At 38.2% G+C, this 21,317-nt stretch overlaps 1 protein-coding gene across 4 annotated transcripts in view; it reads right to left on the bottom strand.

Annotated features, from left to right (window-relative positions):
* The window catches only part of CRLF1 (cytokine receptor like factor 1), a 186,353-nt gene that overhangs the window by 66,074 nt on the left and 98,962 nt on the right, over positions 1-21,317 (bottom strand). For all 4 annotated transcript variants that reach the window (XM_040322886.1, XM_040322895.1, XM_040322911.1 and 1 more), the window contains exons 3-6: positions 15,033-15,162; positions 10,683-10,852; positions 2,664-2,821; positions 690-858 (exon numbers count right to left, since the gene is read on the bottom strand). In XM_040322886.1, coding sequence (XP_040178820.1) covers positions 690-858; positions 2,664-2,821; positions 10,683-10,852; positions 15,033-15,162 — 627 coding nt within the window. The remainder of the gene's footprint in view (positions 1-689; positions 859-2,663; positions 2,822-10,682; positions 10,853-15,032; positions 15,163-21,317) is intronic.

The raw sequence follows: 21,317 nt of genomic DNA, 5'->3' as shown, positions 1-21,317 counted from the left end.
GCATGCAAAAAAAACAGACGATCTTTCGTCCGATAATCTCATTGGGGCTTAAGTCTGAACCTATCCTTTAAATAGGTTTTGAGTGTTCTGATGAGTTCCTTCTATGTTTTAAACTACTGTCATAAATTGTTTTGTTGGTCCGCATAGCTTTACGGTAATCTATGGAGCGACGGATGTCAGCAGTTACGTGTCCACTGACATCCGATCTGCTCCCCTGCACTCCGATCCGCTAAATTCAGACAGATGCAAACCCTATTTTCCATTCGTCTGGCAGATCGGATCGATTGAAAACGGACAGATGGATTCGTTTTCATCCGATCCCCCATAATGGAGAGCAGAGATCTGACAGGTCCGTCTCTTCACAGTGAGTAGGGATGAACCTGTCATTGGCCGGCTTATCGGGGATCAACGGGGCAATCCCCACTGAGCAATTGGAGTCCAAAATGGACATTATGTGTGAAAGAGCACATAGACTTGTAAAAATGTAAGTGTATTTCAGCACTAAACTAGTGGAATGCTAGCTAAGTAAGTCAACACGTGGAATAAAAATGACTAGTACTCAACAAAATAACTTAATAGTTTAAGTGTTCTTAATCTAAATGTGTATCTTTTAAATAAACAAATCTGTATATATGTTACATTTAACTTTTAGAAGTAGGACATACAGTAACTATCAGCAGATCACTAACCACTTCTTGGAGTAGATGCAGCAGTTGGATTGCTCCAGTCACTCCAGATGCCTGCCTTCTTAGATCCATAAATCCCAAACGGGTTACACCGAACCTGGACAAAGTACACAGTTCCTGGTTTTAATCCAGCAAGACGACAGGAAGTCTGGTTGCCTACATCATCTACCACCTGAAAAGTACAAATGCAAAACAACCAATCAGTTTCAAGGCAATATGTGTATACAGTGATTCAAAAATTACAAATCTCCTAGCAGATCAGATGGCATTCACATTTTTCCAACTGAAAAATATCTGGGTCTGAACAAGCAAACAACTGCAGACAAATGTACAACTACAGTATAACCACACATTTGACTGTCATCTTGTTAGGCTCTTATAAAGTGCATTCACTGCATATGCTGCTTCCCATAGAGAAGCTGCTAATTTCCATGTGTTTCCCATAGCAAACATTTGCAGCATCTCAGAACAGCTATAAATATGAATCTTAGGTCAAATACCCTCCTATATATGTTGACAGGTGTTAGAGCTTCTGTGATGGAAGTTACTAAAATGAATATTTTGTGTTTATGCTATCTTATACTAAAACCACTCAAATGTTGCCTTTCTTTCATTATATTGTTTTATTTATTTTATTTCTTGATAAATATATATGTGTCCGGGTGTTGAAACAAATGTTATTATCCTTAAATGAAGTAACAGATTATAGAGTTACAGTAACATCTCAGCTCGGAGTGAAGACAAGAGAACTATTAAACTATTAAACTATTAATACTAAACAGATGTTACCCCTTCTCCAAACCCCTCCCTTGTACTCACTCCAAAACCCCCTCCACCGAAGAAAGCCCCTGTGAGTTTAAATAGAGGACCCTGTGCTCTGAGTGTCCCACGAGGACTTTGGGCCAAGAAGAACATATATGGACTAAGCCAATCACATGTGCTCATGTGAATGATGTCATTTTGTCTATAAATCTATGCTAGAAATAAAGACTCCTCCTCTTGACGTTTGGACACCAAAGAAGGCAGAGTTTCTTTTGTCCTTGCTTTCACAATTCGGATCAACAGCAGTTTAGTTTTCTCTAGAGTTGTGCTAGAGGTTTAATCCTTTTCACTTATTTATCTGTTGCCTCTCCTGTAGTGATGTAAAGGGTAGAGATAGTGCCTTATATGCCAGTTGTGGGTGGGGCCCAGTGCACTTTGGGAATGGGAACAGGACACCACTGCAGAGATGTTGTGCTGTGCTGGAGCTGCATTAGAGAGCCCTTCTGTAGGGCTTAACATCCAGAAGGCCTATATATTTTTATAGAATTGTTATTTTTTTTACTAGTAATCGCTGAGATCAGCAATTTTTAGCGGGACTGCAACATTGCGGCAGACAATTTAGACACCTAAGTGACACATTTGACACTTTTTGGGGATCAGTGACATTATATTACAGTGATCAGTGCTAAAAAAAACGCACTATACTAATGAAACTGGAAAGGAAGGTCCCTAGGGGGTGCTTTCAAATGCTGCGTACACTTTGACTTTTTTTCATCGGAAAGCAGTGCAGGAACGTTTTCCAAAATTGCACCATTCTTTGTTACATTGGTTAGAAAAGGCACCATTGAAAACAATGTGATTTCCCTTGTCATGTGATTCTGTGCGACTCAAGTCCCACTAGGGTGAACCAGGCCTAAGTAACACATTTTCACAGTACCTTACAGTAGAGTACAGCAGTATCAACTTCGTTTTTCAAAAAAGCACACTCTCCTTGCATTTAAAGTAGAACAAACCAAGACTTTGTAGGGAGGCACATGAAGGACCACTTCATAAATCAGCGCCATGTAAGTGACTGAGATATTGTAAACAGCCAAAACTGTGGCTAAAAACTGTGAAAGGGACAGTGATTGCATGTCTTATATACACTACAAATGTAAAAATATTGCATAATTCATTGCTCTAATGCATTGTAGCCACAGAGCAAGCTCTTCTCACCTTCCATTCAGAACTATCTTCGACTCTGTATCGAATCTGGTATTTAGCTTGAAACAGAAAGTCCTTTAAAGCAGGAGGGGAACTCCATCGAACACTCAGTTGATCCTCCAAGTCACCGACTCGACTCACATGAACATCTGATGGTGGGTCTGTGGTGACTGCATAAAAATGCCAAACATGGTTGGAAATTTGACAGAAGTCTGTAAAGCTCAATCATATCATTGCTACATTTTGTTGCTGATGTACACCAGATAGTAAACATCTAAACATTTATATTTATAGCAAAAAAAATTATAAAATTATACAAATTCTGTTCTCTTTGAAGGCAGAACATATATTGAACTTTGGTCATCTCAGGTTTATGCCCTATGTTTCTCCTATATATGCCCTATGTTTGTCATTTTGTTTATTTGTTTTTTGATATACTTCCTTCATCAAGTGCCTGTGACACTTCCTGTTAATGATATCAATATAGAAAGCACATACCAAAGTCGAAGAGTGCCGATTATACATTTGGACCAGACCACTGTCAATTTGTGAACCTGTCATCTATCACCCTACTGGATTATCTTTTCACAGAAAGAAGTTTTCTGAATCAGTTGTGGATCTATATACTGCAAAAAGAGGCTATATTTTCCCTATGAATACATTGAATGTATAGTTCTATCAATGTCTATAATTTTGTGTCCGTCTGACACATTATGTGTCAGATGGAACAAACTACAATCACATTGTAGCATGTGTGGTGATTCTTTTGCTTAATTGGATGTGGTTGATTTACTGAAGGAGTAGAGCAGGGATTCTCAAACTACGCCCCTCTAGTTGTTGGGGAACTACACATCCCATGAGGCATTGTAAACCTCTGACATTCACAGACATGACTAGGAAGGATGGGAATTGTAGTTCCTGAACAACTGGAGGGCCGTAGTTTTAAAATCCCTGGAGTAGAGCATGTTCACTTTGCAAAGTGAAATTAAACTTTGCAGGGTGGATAAAAAACTTTCCTTTGTATATGTGGTGAAAATTCACTTTGCAAACAATACCCAGTCATGTGCAAGGAAACTTAAAAAAATAGATGTCAGTACAGCTTCACCTTATATATAAAGCTATATATTCCCCAGCCAAGTGAAAATTCACCTTTCAAAATGCTTTACTTATTTAGTAAAGCAGCCGCCGTATTTGTATATATGATCCAGATATGCATTTTTTTCCAGTGGCTTTGTTAACATATTGAAGTCAGAGACAGGGGCCCAGATTCACGTAGGAGATACAACGGCGTATCTCCAGATATGCCGTTGTATCTCTGAGTCTGAGGCGTCATATCTTGGCGCCTGATTTAAAGAATCAGATACGCCAGAATCTGTCTAAGATACGACCAGCGTAAGTCGCCTACGCCGTCGTAGCTAAACTGCATATTTACGCTGGCCGCTAGGGGCGTGTACGCTGATTTACGCCTAGAATATGTAAATCAGCTAGATACGCCTATTCACGAATGTACGCCCGGCCGTCGCAGTACAGATACGCCGTTTACGTTAGGCTTTTTCCGGCGTAAAGTTACCCCTGCTATATGAGGCGCAGCCAATGTTAAGTATGGACGTCGGGCCAGCGTCAAATTTTCCGTCGATTACGTTGTTTCCGTAAGTCGTTCGCGAATAGGGCTGTGCGTCATTTACGTTTACGTCGAAAGCATTGGCTTTTTGCGGGTTAATTTGGAGCATGCGCACTGGGATACTTTCATGGATGGCGCATGCGCCGTTCGTAAAAAGCGTCATTTACGTGGGGTCACAATAAATTAACATAAAACACGCCCACATGTTCCACATTTGAATTAGGCGGGCTTACGCCAGCCTATTTACGTTACGCCGCCTCAAATTTGCTTTGTGAATACTGCACTTGCCTGTTAAAGTTGCGGAGGCGTAGCGTAAATAGGATACATTACGCCCGCTCACAAATACGCGCTCCCTACGTGAATCTGGGCCAGGGACTTTATAAATGATCAAGACACTGAACTCTGCTAATTTATAATTGGAGTTATAACTCATTTATTATTTCCACTAATTATTTATGTGGTATTAAAGTAGTAATAGTAATATTGGAATTGCATTATTTGTAAATTGCAATAGATCTTCTTCAATAGAAGGTTAATTATATTGCCAAGTACACATGAATGTTTAATGCAAATCATGTTTAAATGCAAATTGTTGCATCGCTTCACAACAATTTAACATTCATTAAAACAGTAATTAATTAGGCAAATACAATTTTTATTTTTTGATAGCTGTCTGTGTGATTTGTTGGTCATTGCTAGGTTAGGGGTTGAGTAGAAAGGTACTAACTTATATGATTGCTTTGATTTAGTTTAGATATGTTATTTTACTCAATTAGTTAAGAATATTATTTAATTTGTGTTTAACTAATTTGTTATTTGAATGTACTAATTAACTCATTAGATAAGGCAGCCTATTAACTGATCGTTTTGGTTAGTTGTTAGTCAGGTTGACCTACAGTAAATATTGTAGGTTGGAATTATTTAACAATTACAATTTTTTCCAATTGATATTGTGTTTCTTGATTACTTAGGGAGTCCAGTAATTTTTATTAGAGATATAATTACATGGATTTTAAAACTGTATATTTATTGGGCTTTAAAAAAAAAATTAACACAGGTGATATTGTATTTGCCAATGTATCTAAAAAAAATATTGCATTAAACTTTTATTTGAAAAAAAAATCAAGCAAAGCAAAATACAGCAATGTTGCAAAAAGCCATATTAAATAAAAGAACAATGAAATTTGGAATAATGGGAAGCCTTAGAAAGAAGGATTTCTATGATTAAAAGCAATTAAGCATCTAGTAGTTATTAGAATGCAAAATGCTAAATTTATGGTGAAAATCAATTCAACACTCTTCTTTTATTTTTAGCTTGATTCAAGTGGGTCACCTGAACATATGAAATATATTAGTAATGTAAAGGTAATGAAATATTTCCAGTTGGGGAACAGACAGAATAAAAACCTAACCTAAACCTAACAAGAAGCAGTAAGAGCACCACACTATACCTAAAACAAAAAACCCAACATGGGTTCCTATTCCTTCACAATCCTATTCATTTTTTTTATTATAGCCATCTAAGTTCCATTGGAGAGAAACAGCCTCACTTTATGTGTGGTCCCTAAGTCAGGGAGTAAAGAAATCTTAACCTTTCCCCCGAAAAGTGCTGACCAGCACAGATGTCGGGGGAAAATAGTTTTTTAATTTCTAGAAGATTTGGATACATATATTTTTATTTCTTAGCTTTTAATTTATTAGAAATATGCAAAACCTAAAAAAATGTGGTATAGTGTTATACAGTATATAGTAGAAAACTTTGTTTAGCTAATTCATAGTGGCAAATATAATTCATAAACCAAGTGGTGGATAAAAAAATAAAAAATAAAACATTTTAACCAATTGCTGCCTGGCCACAGTACATTTACTGCAGCAGGGAGGCATGGGCAGGCTGGATCATGTACACGTACCTCATCCAGCCGAGGAGGGGTGCACAGCTCGCTGCTCACATGACTTTTGTGTCCACCACTTTGAGTGGTCGTTATGCGATCACATGATCACAATGTCAACAACGATTTTATGAATGAATTTCATTCATGACAGCAATGATTACTATAGTAATGCTGTGATTGGCCCACAGTTATCACATGGTACTTGGGCCAACCACAGCACCTAGTATCATGTGATAGCTGTGGGCCAATCACAGCATTACTAAAGGAATCACAGCCATGATGACTGTAACCCATTCATGACAGTTAAAATAAATGCTGTAAAAAAAAAGTGATGATTGTTGTCACATGAAGATGTATGGAACTGTTATTATCGTTTTGGGCAATTTGCACATTTTTTTCTTTGGGATATCTATTTTAAGAACTATATCTGCTATATTTTACTTATTCACATGTTTGTTTTTTTGCTTTCTGATTTTTTTGATAGCGTGCACATTTTTTGCACAGATCAAATTTTTAAGATACATATTGTTTAAAATGTATAATTTAGGCAGAGGATTGAATTACAGAGCGCTTCACTTATCATTCTATGTATATGCATTTTATTAGTGTGGTGATTGTACTTGGTGTGGTAGCTGTTTTCTTTTTTCTTCTTGCACTATTAACCTCCCTGGCGGTATGATTCTTTCAGAAAAAAGGTGCTGAAAGCGGTACCATTATTTGCAAGGAAATTTGGCGTTTTATATTGTAGGCCTGTAATTCTTAGGAATAACTCACTTAAATCTGACCAAACAAGAGTCTTGTAGGCATCCCGGGTATTTTTTTTTAAAACAAAATTATAAATTATAATATAATAAATAATTATAAATAATTATAACAAATAAAAATATAATTATAATAAAAATTATTCAATAATGTAATCAACTCAAAATCACTGAAATTTGCTCAGTTGCAGAATTGTCGCTGTCATTACTTTTATTTTTTTATGACGAATTTCCCCACAAATCGCTATCGCACAATTCTGCAAGTGATTATAATTTATTATCGCTGTTTTCTAGCTGCTCTAAAACCATTTTTGACATAAAAAGACACTTTTGGTTGCTATGGACAATCTACAGTTTGCAGGCAGAAAGAACAGTTTTTATTAAATAAAAGTACATGTAGGGCACTGGGCAGACCACTAGGGACAAGGGGGGTGTGTATTTTTTACATACAGTACTGTAATCTATAAGATTACAGTATACTGTATGTAATGTGTTTGTTTACGTTTTTGAATTTGGCGCCGTTCTCCGCTCCCGTGCGTCGTAACGTCGCAGGGAACGGAGATCGGTGGCACAGGAGGACGCTGTGTGAATCGAGCGAGGTCCCGCTCGCTCACACAGCGCGGTGGCATCGCTGGATCCAGGGACAAGGTAAGTAACTTTGTCTGCTGCTGCAGCGAGGCGAGCCCGAGTCTGACTCGGGGTTACTGCTTTTGGTATGAAAATCTCACCCCGAGTCAGACTCGGGAATACCGCCAGGGGGGTTAATAGCACAAGGTTCTTTTATCTTAGACTTTATTTCTACGGAATAATAAAATTGAATTTACAAATGTGTCTTTCATTTGGACAGTACGGGGCAGATCCACAAAGAGAGTACGCCGGCGTATCTACTGATACGCCGGCATACTTTCAAATTTCCCACGTCGTATCTTTGTTTTGAATCCGACAGGCGTATGTCTTCGTACGCCTTCGGATCTTAGATGCAATTCTTCGGGGTCCGCTGGGTGGCGTTCCCGTCGTAATCCGCGTTGAGTATGCAAATTAGCTATTTCCGACGATCCACGAACGTACGAGCGGCCGTCGCATTCTTTTACCTCGTCTCTAGTCGGCTTTTTCCGCCGTATAGTTAAAGCTGCTCTATGGTGGCGTACTCAATGTTAAGTATGGCCGTCGTTCCCGCGTATAATTTAAATGTTTTTATTTTGTTTGTGTAAGTCGTCCGTGAATCGGGCTGGATGTAATTTACGTCCACGTCAAAACAATGACGTCCTTGCGACGTCATTTAGCACAATGCACGGCGGGAAATTTAGGGACGGCGCATGCGCAGTTCGTTTGGCACGGGGACGTGCTTCATTTAAATGAAACACGCCCCCTACTCGCCGCATTTGAATTGCGTGCCATTACGCCGCGAGAGATACACTACGCCGCCGTAACTTACAGCGCGAATTCTTTGTGGATTCGAAGCTGGGAACAGTAAGTTACAGCGGCGTAGCATATCTCACATACGCTGCGCCCATGCAATTGTTTGTGAATCTGCCCCTACTTATTTAAAAATCGCCATATTTAAATATAAATTAAAATATTTATATTTAAAATTCACCAATATATATATATATATATAGTATTGGTTGGATTAAAAATATTATTTATTTCTTATTCTAGTTGTTTGCTGCTGTTTCACAAAACGGGTAAAGTGTGTGAAATAGTAAGAAATGGCGTGCGCTACAATTTTTCGGCTTACTAAAATGTTCCTTGTATTTTCAATCTGAAGTACAAGAAGCCTTTATTTATTTCATGGCACACTGACCAGCTTCAAAAAGTATAATATAAGAAGAATTCCAACTCACAACACATGTAATGCTTTCACCAAAAAAAAAAAAAGAGAAATAATGGAAAAATACCAGGCAAGCCTTTTTTTTCTTGCTTAATACAAACAAAATAAATAAAAGTATAATAATTATTATTTCTTAAATGCTGTGGCTGCAATTGTAATATCTGTAAAAAAAAAGCTTGTGAATGCTGTGTTAGCTTTTTTTTACATTGGACATTATTCTGCAGAGGTAATAAAATGTCCTTAAAAAAAGGAAATTCTACCAGAAACATATTAAAGCGGGGGTTCACCCTGTTAAAAAAAAAAAATGTTTTTTTTTATTAGACCATTACATTCGGCATCGTAGCGCGAGCTACGGTATGCCGGTCTTACATTTTTTATCCCCGTACTCACTGTGCTATGGCTCATTGAAGATTCCGGGGTGAGAGAAGGTGATTGACGGCCGGCCCTGGCACGTCACGCTTCTCCGGAAATAGCCGAAATAGGCTTGGCTATTCACGGCGCCTGCGCATAGCCTGTGCGCAGGCGCCGTGAAGAACCGAGACCTACTCCGGCTGTCTTCGGGGAGCGTGACGTGCCAGAGCCGGCCGTCAATCATCCTCCCTCTCCATAGGCACGCCCATTCCCCGCGGGAGTCGGATTCTTCAATGAGCGATAGCACAGTGAGTACGGGGATTAAAAATTTAAGACCGGCATACCGTAGCTCGCGCTACGATGCCGAATGTAATGGTCTAATAATGTGAAGGAGGGTGAACCACCGCTTTAAGAATTAATTAGCTACTTACTGAAGTGGTTTACCATCCTGCCTTAAACATAATCCACCAAATGTGGTGTAATTAAAGCCTGTTCTAGCAAAACATTACTTTCCTACCAGTCTAAGCTTAGCGGTATAGTAAACACGCCATCCCAGGCCTTGTATGCTAGTAGGTAAAATGGTATTCCCACTGTTAAACATAGCTATATATTTTAACATGTTCTGCCTAGTGAAAAATTGTCCATTTTTATATTTTGCTTGTCTTTCAATTCAGGAAAAACTGAATATTAGTCTAGCAGTATATACCACCTTGAATATTTCATTACAGCTGATTGAACTGTGGAATTTGAGCAATTTTTAAAATTCAGTCTGGACCACTGAAAAAACAACATGGTGTCAGAAAATCAGCCTTTGAAAAATAAAATCTGAAAGTCAAAAGGGGCATCATTAACAATAAGCAAAAACAGTTCCAAGCAATCAATAAAGCACACATTCAATGTATACCCTTTATCTGAAAAGCATCTGTAGCTATACAAGTCTCCTAAATAACATGTTAAATAATAGTTTAACATTTGCAGTCCCAAGCCTTATACCTGCTCATCAAACACCTGCAAGTTTATCATTTATATTCTTTTAAAGTGGTAGCTTTGGAGTGAGCAGATCTGGTTCTTAGGTGGATACCTGTTGTTTAAAGTTGTGTGCGAGCGGTCAGTCTCTTTGCATGTGACACCATACCTACAGCAACCAATGGCGTTTATCTTCTCAGTAGCTTTTGGGTTACAGCGCTTTTTTTACTTTAGCAAATTGAAAATGATTGTGCTAGTTTAATGCAATAACTGCATGGTCAAATAAGGGATAGTCACATACAAATGTATCAACAAAAAATATTTTGTTAACACAGAAAAGAAAAAAAAAGTAGAACCATTATCACTTCAACACTATAAGTAGTCACCATTAGTGATCATCATTTGTGATAAAAAGCTCACTCAAGGTAGCTGTAAAATTATACACAAAAGCAATTAAAAAAGTCAGCAATTGACAGACATTCTTTCAACTCCTAATAACTATTGGGAGTTTATATACATAAATATACAGTTCACTGTAGTTATTACACTAAATTAACACAAAGAAATTCAAGTTCCACAGGGTATAGGGAAGGCTCTAAAGTATCTTACCCACATCAAGAATGTCCAGGGTTATTATGTCAGAGGTGATGGATCCTAGTCTGTTTGAAGCCTCCACCCAAATTTCATATGGTGTGAAAAGAGCAAGATCCTTAGGAATGTGGCAAGAATATTGACCCATGGTATGATATTCTTGACATGTGTTATCTCTGCCATACCACCTGGAAAATATACAAATTTGCAGTTTAGAGTGGGAAAATGTTCTGTCAATTTGCAGACAGTAGAGCTCCAAGTACACATAATATACATAATTTCACATTTACTATAATATATTCATTTTAAATGTACAGCATTTATGATATAAATGTTGCACATTAAATTATTAGAAAATATGTTTATATATATATATATATATATATATATATATATATATATATATATATATATATATATATATATATATATATAATTTGGTAACCTCACTGACAACCTCCTATTGAAAAAACACTACTATCCAGGGTATAAAAGAAAATTCTAAATAGAGCAAGTTATTTGAATGTATTGTTTTAATACAATACAGCATACTGCATTTATTACACTATTGTTTTGAATTTTTTGTTGTTCTTATAGTGTTGTAATAAAGTTCAAAAGAAAAAGAAATTCCAAATATGTAATTTGTTGGGGGATTTGACTAGTATTTTACTGTTTTAAAGTAAATTATCATTATTTAGTCCAAAAATATATATATATATTTGTTTCTTTTCTGAAGTTAGTTATATATGAAATATTTTTTTGATAGTCGCTTTTTTAGTCACCAGGTGAATCTTCACATCTACAGCTCTATCTATTTACAGCCTGTTAAAAACAATTCCTGTTGTTAACAGGCTCCTAAGATGCATTTTATATATACAAGTGTCAGTGGATGATTCATTTCAGAGACTAATAGCAGTGACTAATTTTTTATTGGATAGTTCAATCTGAGGATTTAAACCTCTGTTCCCCCAAAATCCATACCAGACCCTTATACGAGAATGCAGCCCAGCAAGCCAGAAAAGGGGGGGGGGGTAAAGCGAGCAGCCCCCTTCAGAACCATACCAGGCCACATGCCCTCAACATGGGGGGTGTCCCTCAAAGCACCTTGTACCCATATTGATGAGGTCATTGTTTTTGTTTTATTTAATAAAGGAATTGTCAAAAGCTGCGTTTTTTACAAGCTTTATAAAATACTGTACCACTGGTACCAAACTCTGATAAGTGAAAATTGTCGAAAATGCAAGAGAAAGAGGGGTTCTATTTAACACATATTCTGTCAGTGTCCGCTTATCAAAGTCTACTTAAAATAATCCACACTCTTTAATTGTATTTTTATTTTAATATTGCCTTTAACCCTTCCTCCACCAGCTCTTTCTAAGACAGCCAAAAATCTTTCACTTCACTTCACTTCTCAAATACTCACTGAAAGTGGTATCTGGTGGCCTTTGACTGAAAAAAAGTTGAATCTCTGACTCTATTAGCATTACATGCATGAACAATCTTAAATTGATGGAGAATCTTACGGCATATATAAATGGCACTCTTTCACACCATAATAAGGTTTAGAAACTATGGCACCTTAAGGAAGACCTACCCTAGAAAGATCCTTATGATCAACTCACTTCAGTGGACTGTTTGTGCTAGATGCCTGGCTTGGAGGATGGAGAGACCAGTGTTTTTCTTCTCCCACTGTATTACTCTCATTCTTGTCTCTAGCTTAGCACCTTTTTTAGCACCTTTTATTTTCTGCTTTGTAACTGAAAATGTTGAGCAGGCCTGAATTTATTTAGCTATATGACTATATTCTCGAGTAAGGGATTTACTTTCTCATTCTGTTTGATATTTTATATTATATTTCACCTGAAAAACAATAGAGATTGGTCTTCTATTCTGTTCATATTGGCTGCTCTTATACATACTACTTTATTTTATTTTCGTACCACGTTCTTATTCATGTTTCCATTATGAGAAATGAAAAAAAAATGATATTTATAAATCAAAAGAGGACCGTCTCCTTGCTAAACCATATTTTTTTTAAATGTATCTTTGCATCAGGATGTGCCCTCCATGGCAGTGCCCAGCTAACCATGCCCTCCTTTTGACAATCCCTAGCCTATTAGCCTTAAAAATGGCCAGACCTGATTTTCAAGATTTCTGCACAACCTGATAATGCCAAGTCTGCCAATAGTGTCATTGTGGCATGCGGGTAAAGGAGGGCGGGAGTATTCTCCATTATGAGGTGATGGAGTAAAATATATATTTATCTTTTGAGATGTTTGGTAAAGCTTTTGCCTTATTACATTTACACCAGGTTTACCGATCTTGGGAAAATAAAAAAAGTTGTTCCTTATCTGATTGGGTCTTGTTAAATAATCATAGCTTTGATTGCTTAAGTAGAACTATAAGCATAACATAAAGTTTTTGTAAAGCCTAATTTTTTTTTACCTTAATGCATTCCTTTTTTTTTACCTTAATGCATTCCTTGCATTTTACATTGTTTAGGTGTCAGCACCCCCTCTCACCCCCTTTTACTTACCTGGGCCCTCATTTGACCCAGTGGTGTGCACATCTGCAGTTCTTCCCTGCCCTCACTTCTGGGTCTCGCTGGCTTTACTGTGGCACCTAGAGCCATTGGCCCCCAGTGTGGTCAATCAAAGCCAGTGATGAGGGAGTGGGGGCCAGGGCCGAGTCCCGCTGTCTATGTCAATAAATGCAGCAGCGGGGCTCAGGTGCAAGCACGCACGAGTGCCCCCAAGGAAAACTGCTTCCCAGGGGGCAGTAGACAGAGTGGAGGGGCAAGGAGCACTGGCGGGGGACTCCAAAAAGAGGAGGTTTATGTCCGCTCTGTGCAATTCTATTTCACAGAGCAGGTAAGTTATAGACATATTTTTTTGCTTTTAAGTTAAATTTACCATCACTAAGTTTTCTTTGGGTAAAGTAAGGGAGACTTATAGGGGGTTATTTACGAAAGGCAAATCCACTTTGCACTACAAGTGCACTTGTAAGTGCACTGAAAGTGTACTTGGAAGTGCAGTCACTGTAGATCTGAGGGGAAGCTCTGAAATGAGGGGACGCTTTGCTGATTTTATCATCCAATCATGTGCAAGCTAAAATGTTTTTTATTTTCCTAGCATGTCCCCCTCACATCTACAGCGACTGCACTTTCAAGTGCACTTGTAGTGCAAAGTGGATTTGTCTTTCGTAAATAACCTACAAAGTCTCTGTCAGTTTTTTTACATCTGTGTCCCAGGGCTTTCCCATCAATTCCAGTTTCCCATAGCCAAAACAGGAAATGAGAGAAAATCCCTTAAAAGTGAGGGAATCCCTGGTTGAAACCATGGTCACCAGAACTGTTCCCATTGGCAGATTTCTCCACTATTGCTGTTCTGGGAGATATTGTTTCACTTTTTCTCTTGGTAAAAAATGGTAAATAGTACAGACTTGCCAGGTGTGCTAATCCCCCAAAATTATTATACTTTAGCACAAATCAAGGACTCCAACATGTAAAGAAAATGTTATTATCTCTGAAAATGTGTTCAAACACAATCCCACTATCATAACATTAGATCAAAAGTGCAATGTAAAGTAAAAAAATAAATAAAATAAAGCATTAGAAAATTAGTCTAAGGCGCCGTACAGACGACCGAACATGTTTGCTGAAACTGGTCCGCGGACCAGTTTCAGCAGACATGTTCGGTCGTCTGTACAGCCGAGCGGACAGGATTTGAGCGTACATTTGCCCGCCAGACCGTTTTCGAGCGTTTGCGACATGTTTGGTCGTCTGTACAGACTTACCGTACATGTCCGAGCGGCCGCCATCCCTCGCATGCGTCGAATGACTTTGACGCATGCGTGGAAGCATTGAACTGCCAGGGCCGCGCACGTCGCCGCGTCATCGTCGCGGCGACGGCGCGGCCTCGTCGCCGCGTATCGTGTACGTGCGGATTTCTGTATGATGGTGTGTACAGACATCATACAGAAATCTCCGGGCGGGCATGTACGCTGAAAACGGTCCGGCGGACCGTTTTCATCGTACATGTTTGCCTGTCTGTACGAGGCCTAAGAGCCTGTGTATATAACTGCTTATATGCACCCCTGGCATGCTGGATCTGTTTACCATTCAATAAACAGATATTTCTGGCATTTTTCCATGGTGTTTCTTTTAGCTCTTCAGTACAAAAAGATTGCACTGTTCCATACATTTTTTTTCAGTGAATTCTGGAGAATGCATTTCAACAGCGGGTGTACTGCCCTTAGGATTAAACCTTAAATGATCTATTAGCAACTTGAGCTGAAGATATAGCAATTGACTTTGTACACTAAGACTTGAAAAAACATGTTTCTTACATTTTCCCACTTGCACAGTACCTGAGCTTGTATTTCAGGGTATAGTTGGTGTGTAGGTAGGTTTCTCCTTCACTACCTGGAACCCACTTGCAGGTCAGGTCTTTCATATTCTTCGACCAGCAGGTAATATTGGTTGGTTTTTCAGGAGGTACTGTGCCATAAAATAAAAAAGCCATGTTAGAAATATTATAGAAAATCAAAAAAGCTTTCTTTCATATGGGACTCTATAATGTGGGGTTATTGACTAACAGGGGGATGAAAAAAAAAAAAGTAAATTTGCTATGGCATTGATGGGCTTGATTCTAACATATCCACCTGTATATGAATTATTCCGACTAGGAGATTTTTTAGGATTAAAGAAGGGTTTAAATGTCAAAATCAGGAAAAATCTTCTCGACTGTGTTCCCCACAATGTCATCCACTTTTTTACACCTGAAAATACATCTAGGTGTCCAGATAAAAGTGGGAGACAAATGGGTTTTGTGGTCACTTGCAATTGTTTGGTTAGTAATATCAGCATTATCAGCATCCGGGACCAAGCAGAGAGCCTGGCAATTAAAAAGCTTAAGCGGCATACACACGACCATTTTTCATGTCATGGAAAAAACAATGTTTTTCTCAATGTGATTCCTCTCAAGCCTGCCTTGCATACACATGATTATGTTAAAAATTGCTGACATACAACAAGTACAATGGCACTATAAAGGGGAAGTTCCATTCAAATGTCGCAACCCTTTGGGCTGATTATGCTAATTTCCCATCTCATAACTTGCTTCTTGCTTCGTTTTTTTCCCCTGTAGTTAAAGCGTGTACACGACCATTTTTCACGACGAGAAAAACGACGACGTGAAAAACAACGAGAAAAAATAGAGCATGTTCTAAAATTTTAATGACCATTTTTCTCATCGAAAAAAATGCTCTGGAGCCTACACACAACCGTTTTTAACAACCAATTTAAAAAATTGCATTTTTCTCATCATGAAAAATGGTTGTGTGTACGCGGCATTACATTTCAACTGACAATAAAAGAACATTTACCATGTTGTGATTGAAAGGATACTACAACCTGACTTACAAGTTAATTGTACCTTTCTATCATTAAGGAGGTAGTCCCTATATATTACTCCTATACTAACCTGTGTTGCCAAATACTGCAACACATTATAGATCTCAACTTTGTAAAGCAGAAAAAAATCAAACAATTTTGAAGACCTGTTTCTGCACAAGGGATCTACAGTATATACTGTGTATATATGTATATTGTACATCAAATTGTAGATCAAATGAAGAATTATCAAAAGAGAATTCTGAAAAAATATAAGTTTGTCCTGAGTGACTATGTTTGCATCTTGTGAATATGTAAGCACAGTTTTAACAATACTTACATTTTTTATAATTATGTTTTAATAATTAATTAAAAACCTTTCTAATTTAAATTTCACCATTATTTTTTTATTTAAGTTTTTTTTTTTTTTTTTACTGAATTCTTATAGTAAACATTTTCACATTAAGCTGACAATTATTACATTTAGTAATTATTCTTCAGACAATTTAAATGTATGTGACGTCTAACATTAAACTTATCTAAATTGCTCTTTTTGAGGGATTAATTCACACTAAACGATATCCCATGCGATATTTGGCCCATATGACATATGTAACCCAAATATCGCACATGATATGAAAAATTTCACTATGTTCGCTATAGGATTATGCGGTATTTACCAGGGGAAAAAAATGCTTGGTAAATATTACATAGAAGTCTAAAAGTCAATAGACAAAAAAAATAAAAAAATACATTATTTAACTAAGTCATGGTCTAGCCACATGCTATTTAATGAATTCAATTACTAGCTGACTGTTAAAGAGGAGTTCCGCCCGCACCTTTCAAAATTAAAAGTCAGCAGCTACACATACTGCCACCCATACTGTATAGTTTTTGATAGTGTGTACTGTGCAAACAACTTTCCATGAATTTGTTTTTATCTGAACATAGATTTGCTTATTTTGAAAGCAAAATTGTATTGAATTTCAAGTAAAAGGTGAAAGAGTGGATCCATTTGTTTTTACTGTAAATAAGAACACATTACATGCAGAGAAAGCTTGTAGTAGATTAACAAGCACTTCATTTCATGCTTAAACTATGAAATAAAAAAAAGATTCTCATACAAAAAAGTCAGCTAAACTGGCTGTGTAAAGTAATAAATTAAATCCTGACAGCTATCCATTAACAGGCCCACTAAAATGTATGGTAAACTGTCTAGCACTGAAAAGCAAAGATTTTCTGGAACATCCACCTAGGAAACAATGTTGTTTTAAGTAAGTCAATTTTGATAAAATAAAATAAAGCACAACTGACACACTGACACATTCCTTGAAAAGAAAATATTACGTATACACACGTGATGAAAGATTTTCTTGTATCCTGGGGTTTTTACAAAATAAGCTTTAATCCCTCATCATATCATTCTGACATTACAGTATTCTTGCACGGTACCTAGTTTGATCCATATGGATAAAAAGGCTATACGCAGCAAAAGATGATTTCACACTGCTCCATGTCCTCATAGTAGAGTTCAGTATATGTGCACAATTGAACTGTATCAGTTAACAAAATCATAAACACCATCATCATTATTCACTCCAATGTCAAAGCAGAAGAGAGTAATGAATCAAAGCTGCTTCATTTTCAAATGAAATGATATGCTCTTTTGAACTTCTCTTAATTAATACTTTTCCCATATGTTTTTTGCAGAGGAATAAATGGAAGCTGATTACTCAAAGATGTGAGTTTCATATTAGCCTATACTTGTTTCAAATACACAGTCAATGTCTAGGTAATTAAGAATATAAAGTTAAATACATTTGACCTAAACCTGATTCAATGTAAACATAGGTCAGGTTCGTTATAAAGCTAATTTATAAACAATCACAGACTTTGCTCTGCTTTGCTAGAGATGTTGAAATCGGATATTACAATACATTAATTCAAAATAAATCAGATGTTTGTACATTAATTGCCAATTGGAGACAAGCCATGTAATGCTTACAAAAAAAAGTAGAAGGATTTACAAGGAGAGCACAGTAGACATACATACACCCGCCCCCCGAGCTAAAATGATCCAACCTATGGGGAGATTTACTAAAACTGGTGCACTCATAATCCAGTGCAGCTGTGCATGGTAGACAATTAGCATCTAATTTCAGCTTCTTCAATTAAGCTTTGGCAATAAAACCTGGAACCTGATTGGTTTGTATCTAGAGCTGCACCAGGTTTTGCACTCTCCAGTTTTAGTAAATAATCCCCATGTGTCTATTAATGTCAGTGTGGAGGGATTGTATTTTTTTAAACCTATACTAATAAAAGTAATGTACTTCATTTATTGTAATATGGCAATCATCCCAAAATATCACTACAGTTTGGGGTGACTAAATTAACAAATGCAGTTTTTTCTTTTTTGAAAATTTTAGGCCCTTTATTATGGAAATGCTAGTCCACTGTGATGAGGATCCAGGTAAATATTTTAAAGCAAGAGTCAGCTTGCTCACTGTCTCTCTTCCAGTAGAGATACCACTTCATATTTGTGCTGGGATTCTAACCCAGCTATCCGGCACTCTGGCTACACAGCAGAGTTTATAGATCGGTCTGACTACTTATTGAACTACTGACCAAAAACTCATGTCATACGATAACTGGGTCATAACTAGAAAATCACAGGGTCCTATAGCAAAAATGAATGTGCTGGTGATTCTGAGGTAATTATGGATCTGTGAAGAGTGAGGATGGGGCTAGAGAGAAATTATGTGTACATTTATTATTTAAGGTGACTTTAAGTGGAGTTCCACCCATAAAAAAAAATTTGGACAAAAAATCCTAAACAAAATAGAAAAAAATTAATAATTATTCTCCACGCCATTGTTTTTTAAATATGGGGTGGATTTCCCCTTGAAATCCGCACCTGAAGGGTCTGGAATTGATATTTGGGGGGAACCCCCACGTAATTTTTTTTTAAATTTGACGCGGAGTTCCCCTTAATATTTATACCAGACCTGAAGGACCTGGTAATTGAATTTGGGGGGACCCCCACACTTTTTTTTATGAATGACTTTTCTCTGGATTGCCGGGAGCCGACAATTAATTATAGCCGCGAGTGATTTTAAATGACTTATTTTCCTTCAGAAATGACACTTTGTGCAGGGACAGATCTAAGTATGGGAAACAAGCACTACTTCACAGGCATACTATACACACCCCAGGTACAAAATTTAAAGGAATATTTCACTTTTGTTTCACTTTTAGCATTATTAAAATCACTGCTCCCGAAAAAACTTCAGTTTTTAAAACTTTTTTTGCATTGATACACGTCCCCTGGAGCAGGACCCAGGTCCCCAAACACTTTTTAGGACAATAACTTGCATATTAGCCTCTAAAATTAGCACTTTAGATTTCAAACGTTTGAGTCACATAGACTTTAACTGGGTTCTAAAGTTCACACAAACTTTTGGTCTGTTCGCAGGTTCTGGTGCGAACCGAACGGGGAGGTGTTCGGCTCATCCCTATTTGTAACTCACACATCCCCACCTCCGTATTTCACAGTAGGAATGGTGTACCTTTCATCAAAGGCCTTGTTGACTCCTCTCTAAATGTAGCATTTATGGTTGTGGCCGAAAAGCAAAATTTTGGTCTCATCACTCCAAATGACTTTGTGCCAGAAGGTTTGAGGCTTGTCTCTGTGCTGTTTGACATATTGTAAGTGGGACACTTTGTGGCATTTGTATAGTAATGGCTTTGTTCTGGCGACTCGACCATGCAGTCCATCTTTCTGCAAGTGCCTCTTTATTGTGCATCTTGAAACAGCCACACCATATGTTTTCAGAGAGTCCTGTATTTCACCTGAAGTTATTTGTGGATTTTTCTTTGCATCACAAACAATTTTCCTGGCAGCTGTGTCTGAAATTTTAGTTGGTCTACCTGACCGTGGTTTGGTTTCATTAGAACCCCTAATTTTCCACTTCTTGATTAGAGTTTGAACACTGCTGATTGGCATTCTCAATCCCTTAGATATCATTTTATATTCCTTTCCTGTTTTATATATTTCAACTACCTTTTCCCACAGATCTTTTGACAATTCTTTTGCTTTCCGCATGACTCAGAATCCAGAAACGTCCGTGCAGCACTGGATAAAAGATTCAAGGGTCTGTCAGGAGTCCAGAAACTCATTGACCTTTCATACACACACATTAATTACACGCAAACAGATCACAGGTGAGCATGGTTACCTTTAATAGCTATTCAAACATTTCTTATATAGAGGAGGCAAAGCCACCCGTCACGTGACCCCGCCCCCTCTGACGTACCCTCTGCTACGTTACTGGGTAAGCCCGAGAAGAGGAAAGGTCTTTCCTCTTCTTGGGCTTACCCAGTGATGTAGCAGAGGGTACGTCAGAGGGGGCAGGGTCACGTGACGTGTGGCTCTGCCTCCTCTATATAAGAAATGTCACAGCTTCAGCCACTCATTCGCTGGGCTGTGCCCAGCGGTGAGAGGAGGTCCGGGATGCTGCTGCGCCGGATGGATGGATATTCTCAGCGCTGGAGCGGAGATCACCCGACGCAGGATCTTCTCATCGCGGGAGATCACCCGCAGCCGTCGCAGGATCAGGACAACGCAGGAAGCCGGGAACGAGTGGATTTCTCACCGCTGGATGTTTTTTTTTTTTAATAAAGGACTTTATTCTTTGGTGTCAGTGTGTTTTTTTACAAGACTTTACACTTCCTTCGCTTCGTGAAATGGTAGAGGTACAGTGTACCCCATTACCATTTCACACAGGGGGGGGGGGTCAGGATCTGGGGGTCCCCTTTGTTAAAGGGGTCTTCCAGATTCTGATAAACCTCCCGCCCGCATACCCCCACAACCACCGGGCAAGGGTTGTGGGGATGAGACCCTTGTCCCCATCAACATGGGGACATCCTCCCCATGTTGAGGGCATGTGGCCTGGTGCGGTTCAGGAGAGGGGGGGGGCGCACTCTGTCCCCCCCTCTTTTCTGCGGCCGGCCAGGTCAACGTGCTCGGATAATGGGTCTGGTTATGGATATTTAGGGGGAACCGCACGTCATTTTTGTTTTAAATTGACGGCGGGGTTCCCCTGAATATCCATACCAGACCTGAAGGGTCTGGTTATGGATATTTAGGGGGAACCGCACATCATTTTTGTTTTAAATTGACGGCGGGGTTCCCCTGAATATCCATACCAGACCTAAAGGGTCTGGTTATTGAATTTGCGGGGACCTCCGCACATTTTTTTTTT

Source organism: Rana temporaria, chromosome 1, assembly GCF_905171775.1.
Source record: "Rana temporaria chromosome 1, aRanTem1.1, whole genome shotgun sequence".
NCBI lineage: Eukaryota > Metazoa > Chordata > Amphibia > Anura > Ranidae > Rana > Rana temporaria.
This window is presented reverse-complemented; position numbering and strand designations above follow the sequence as displayed.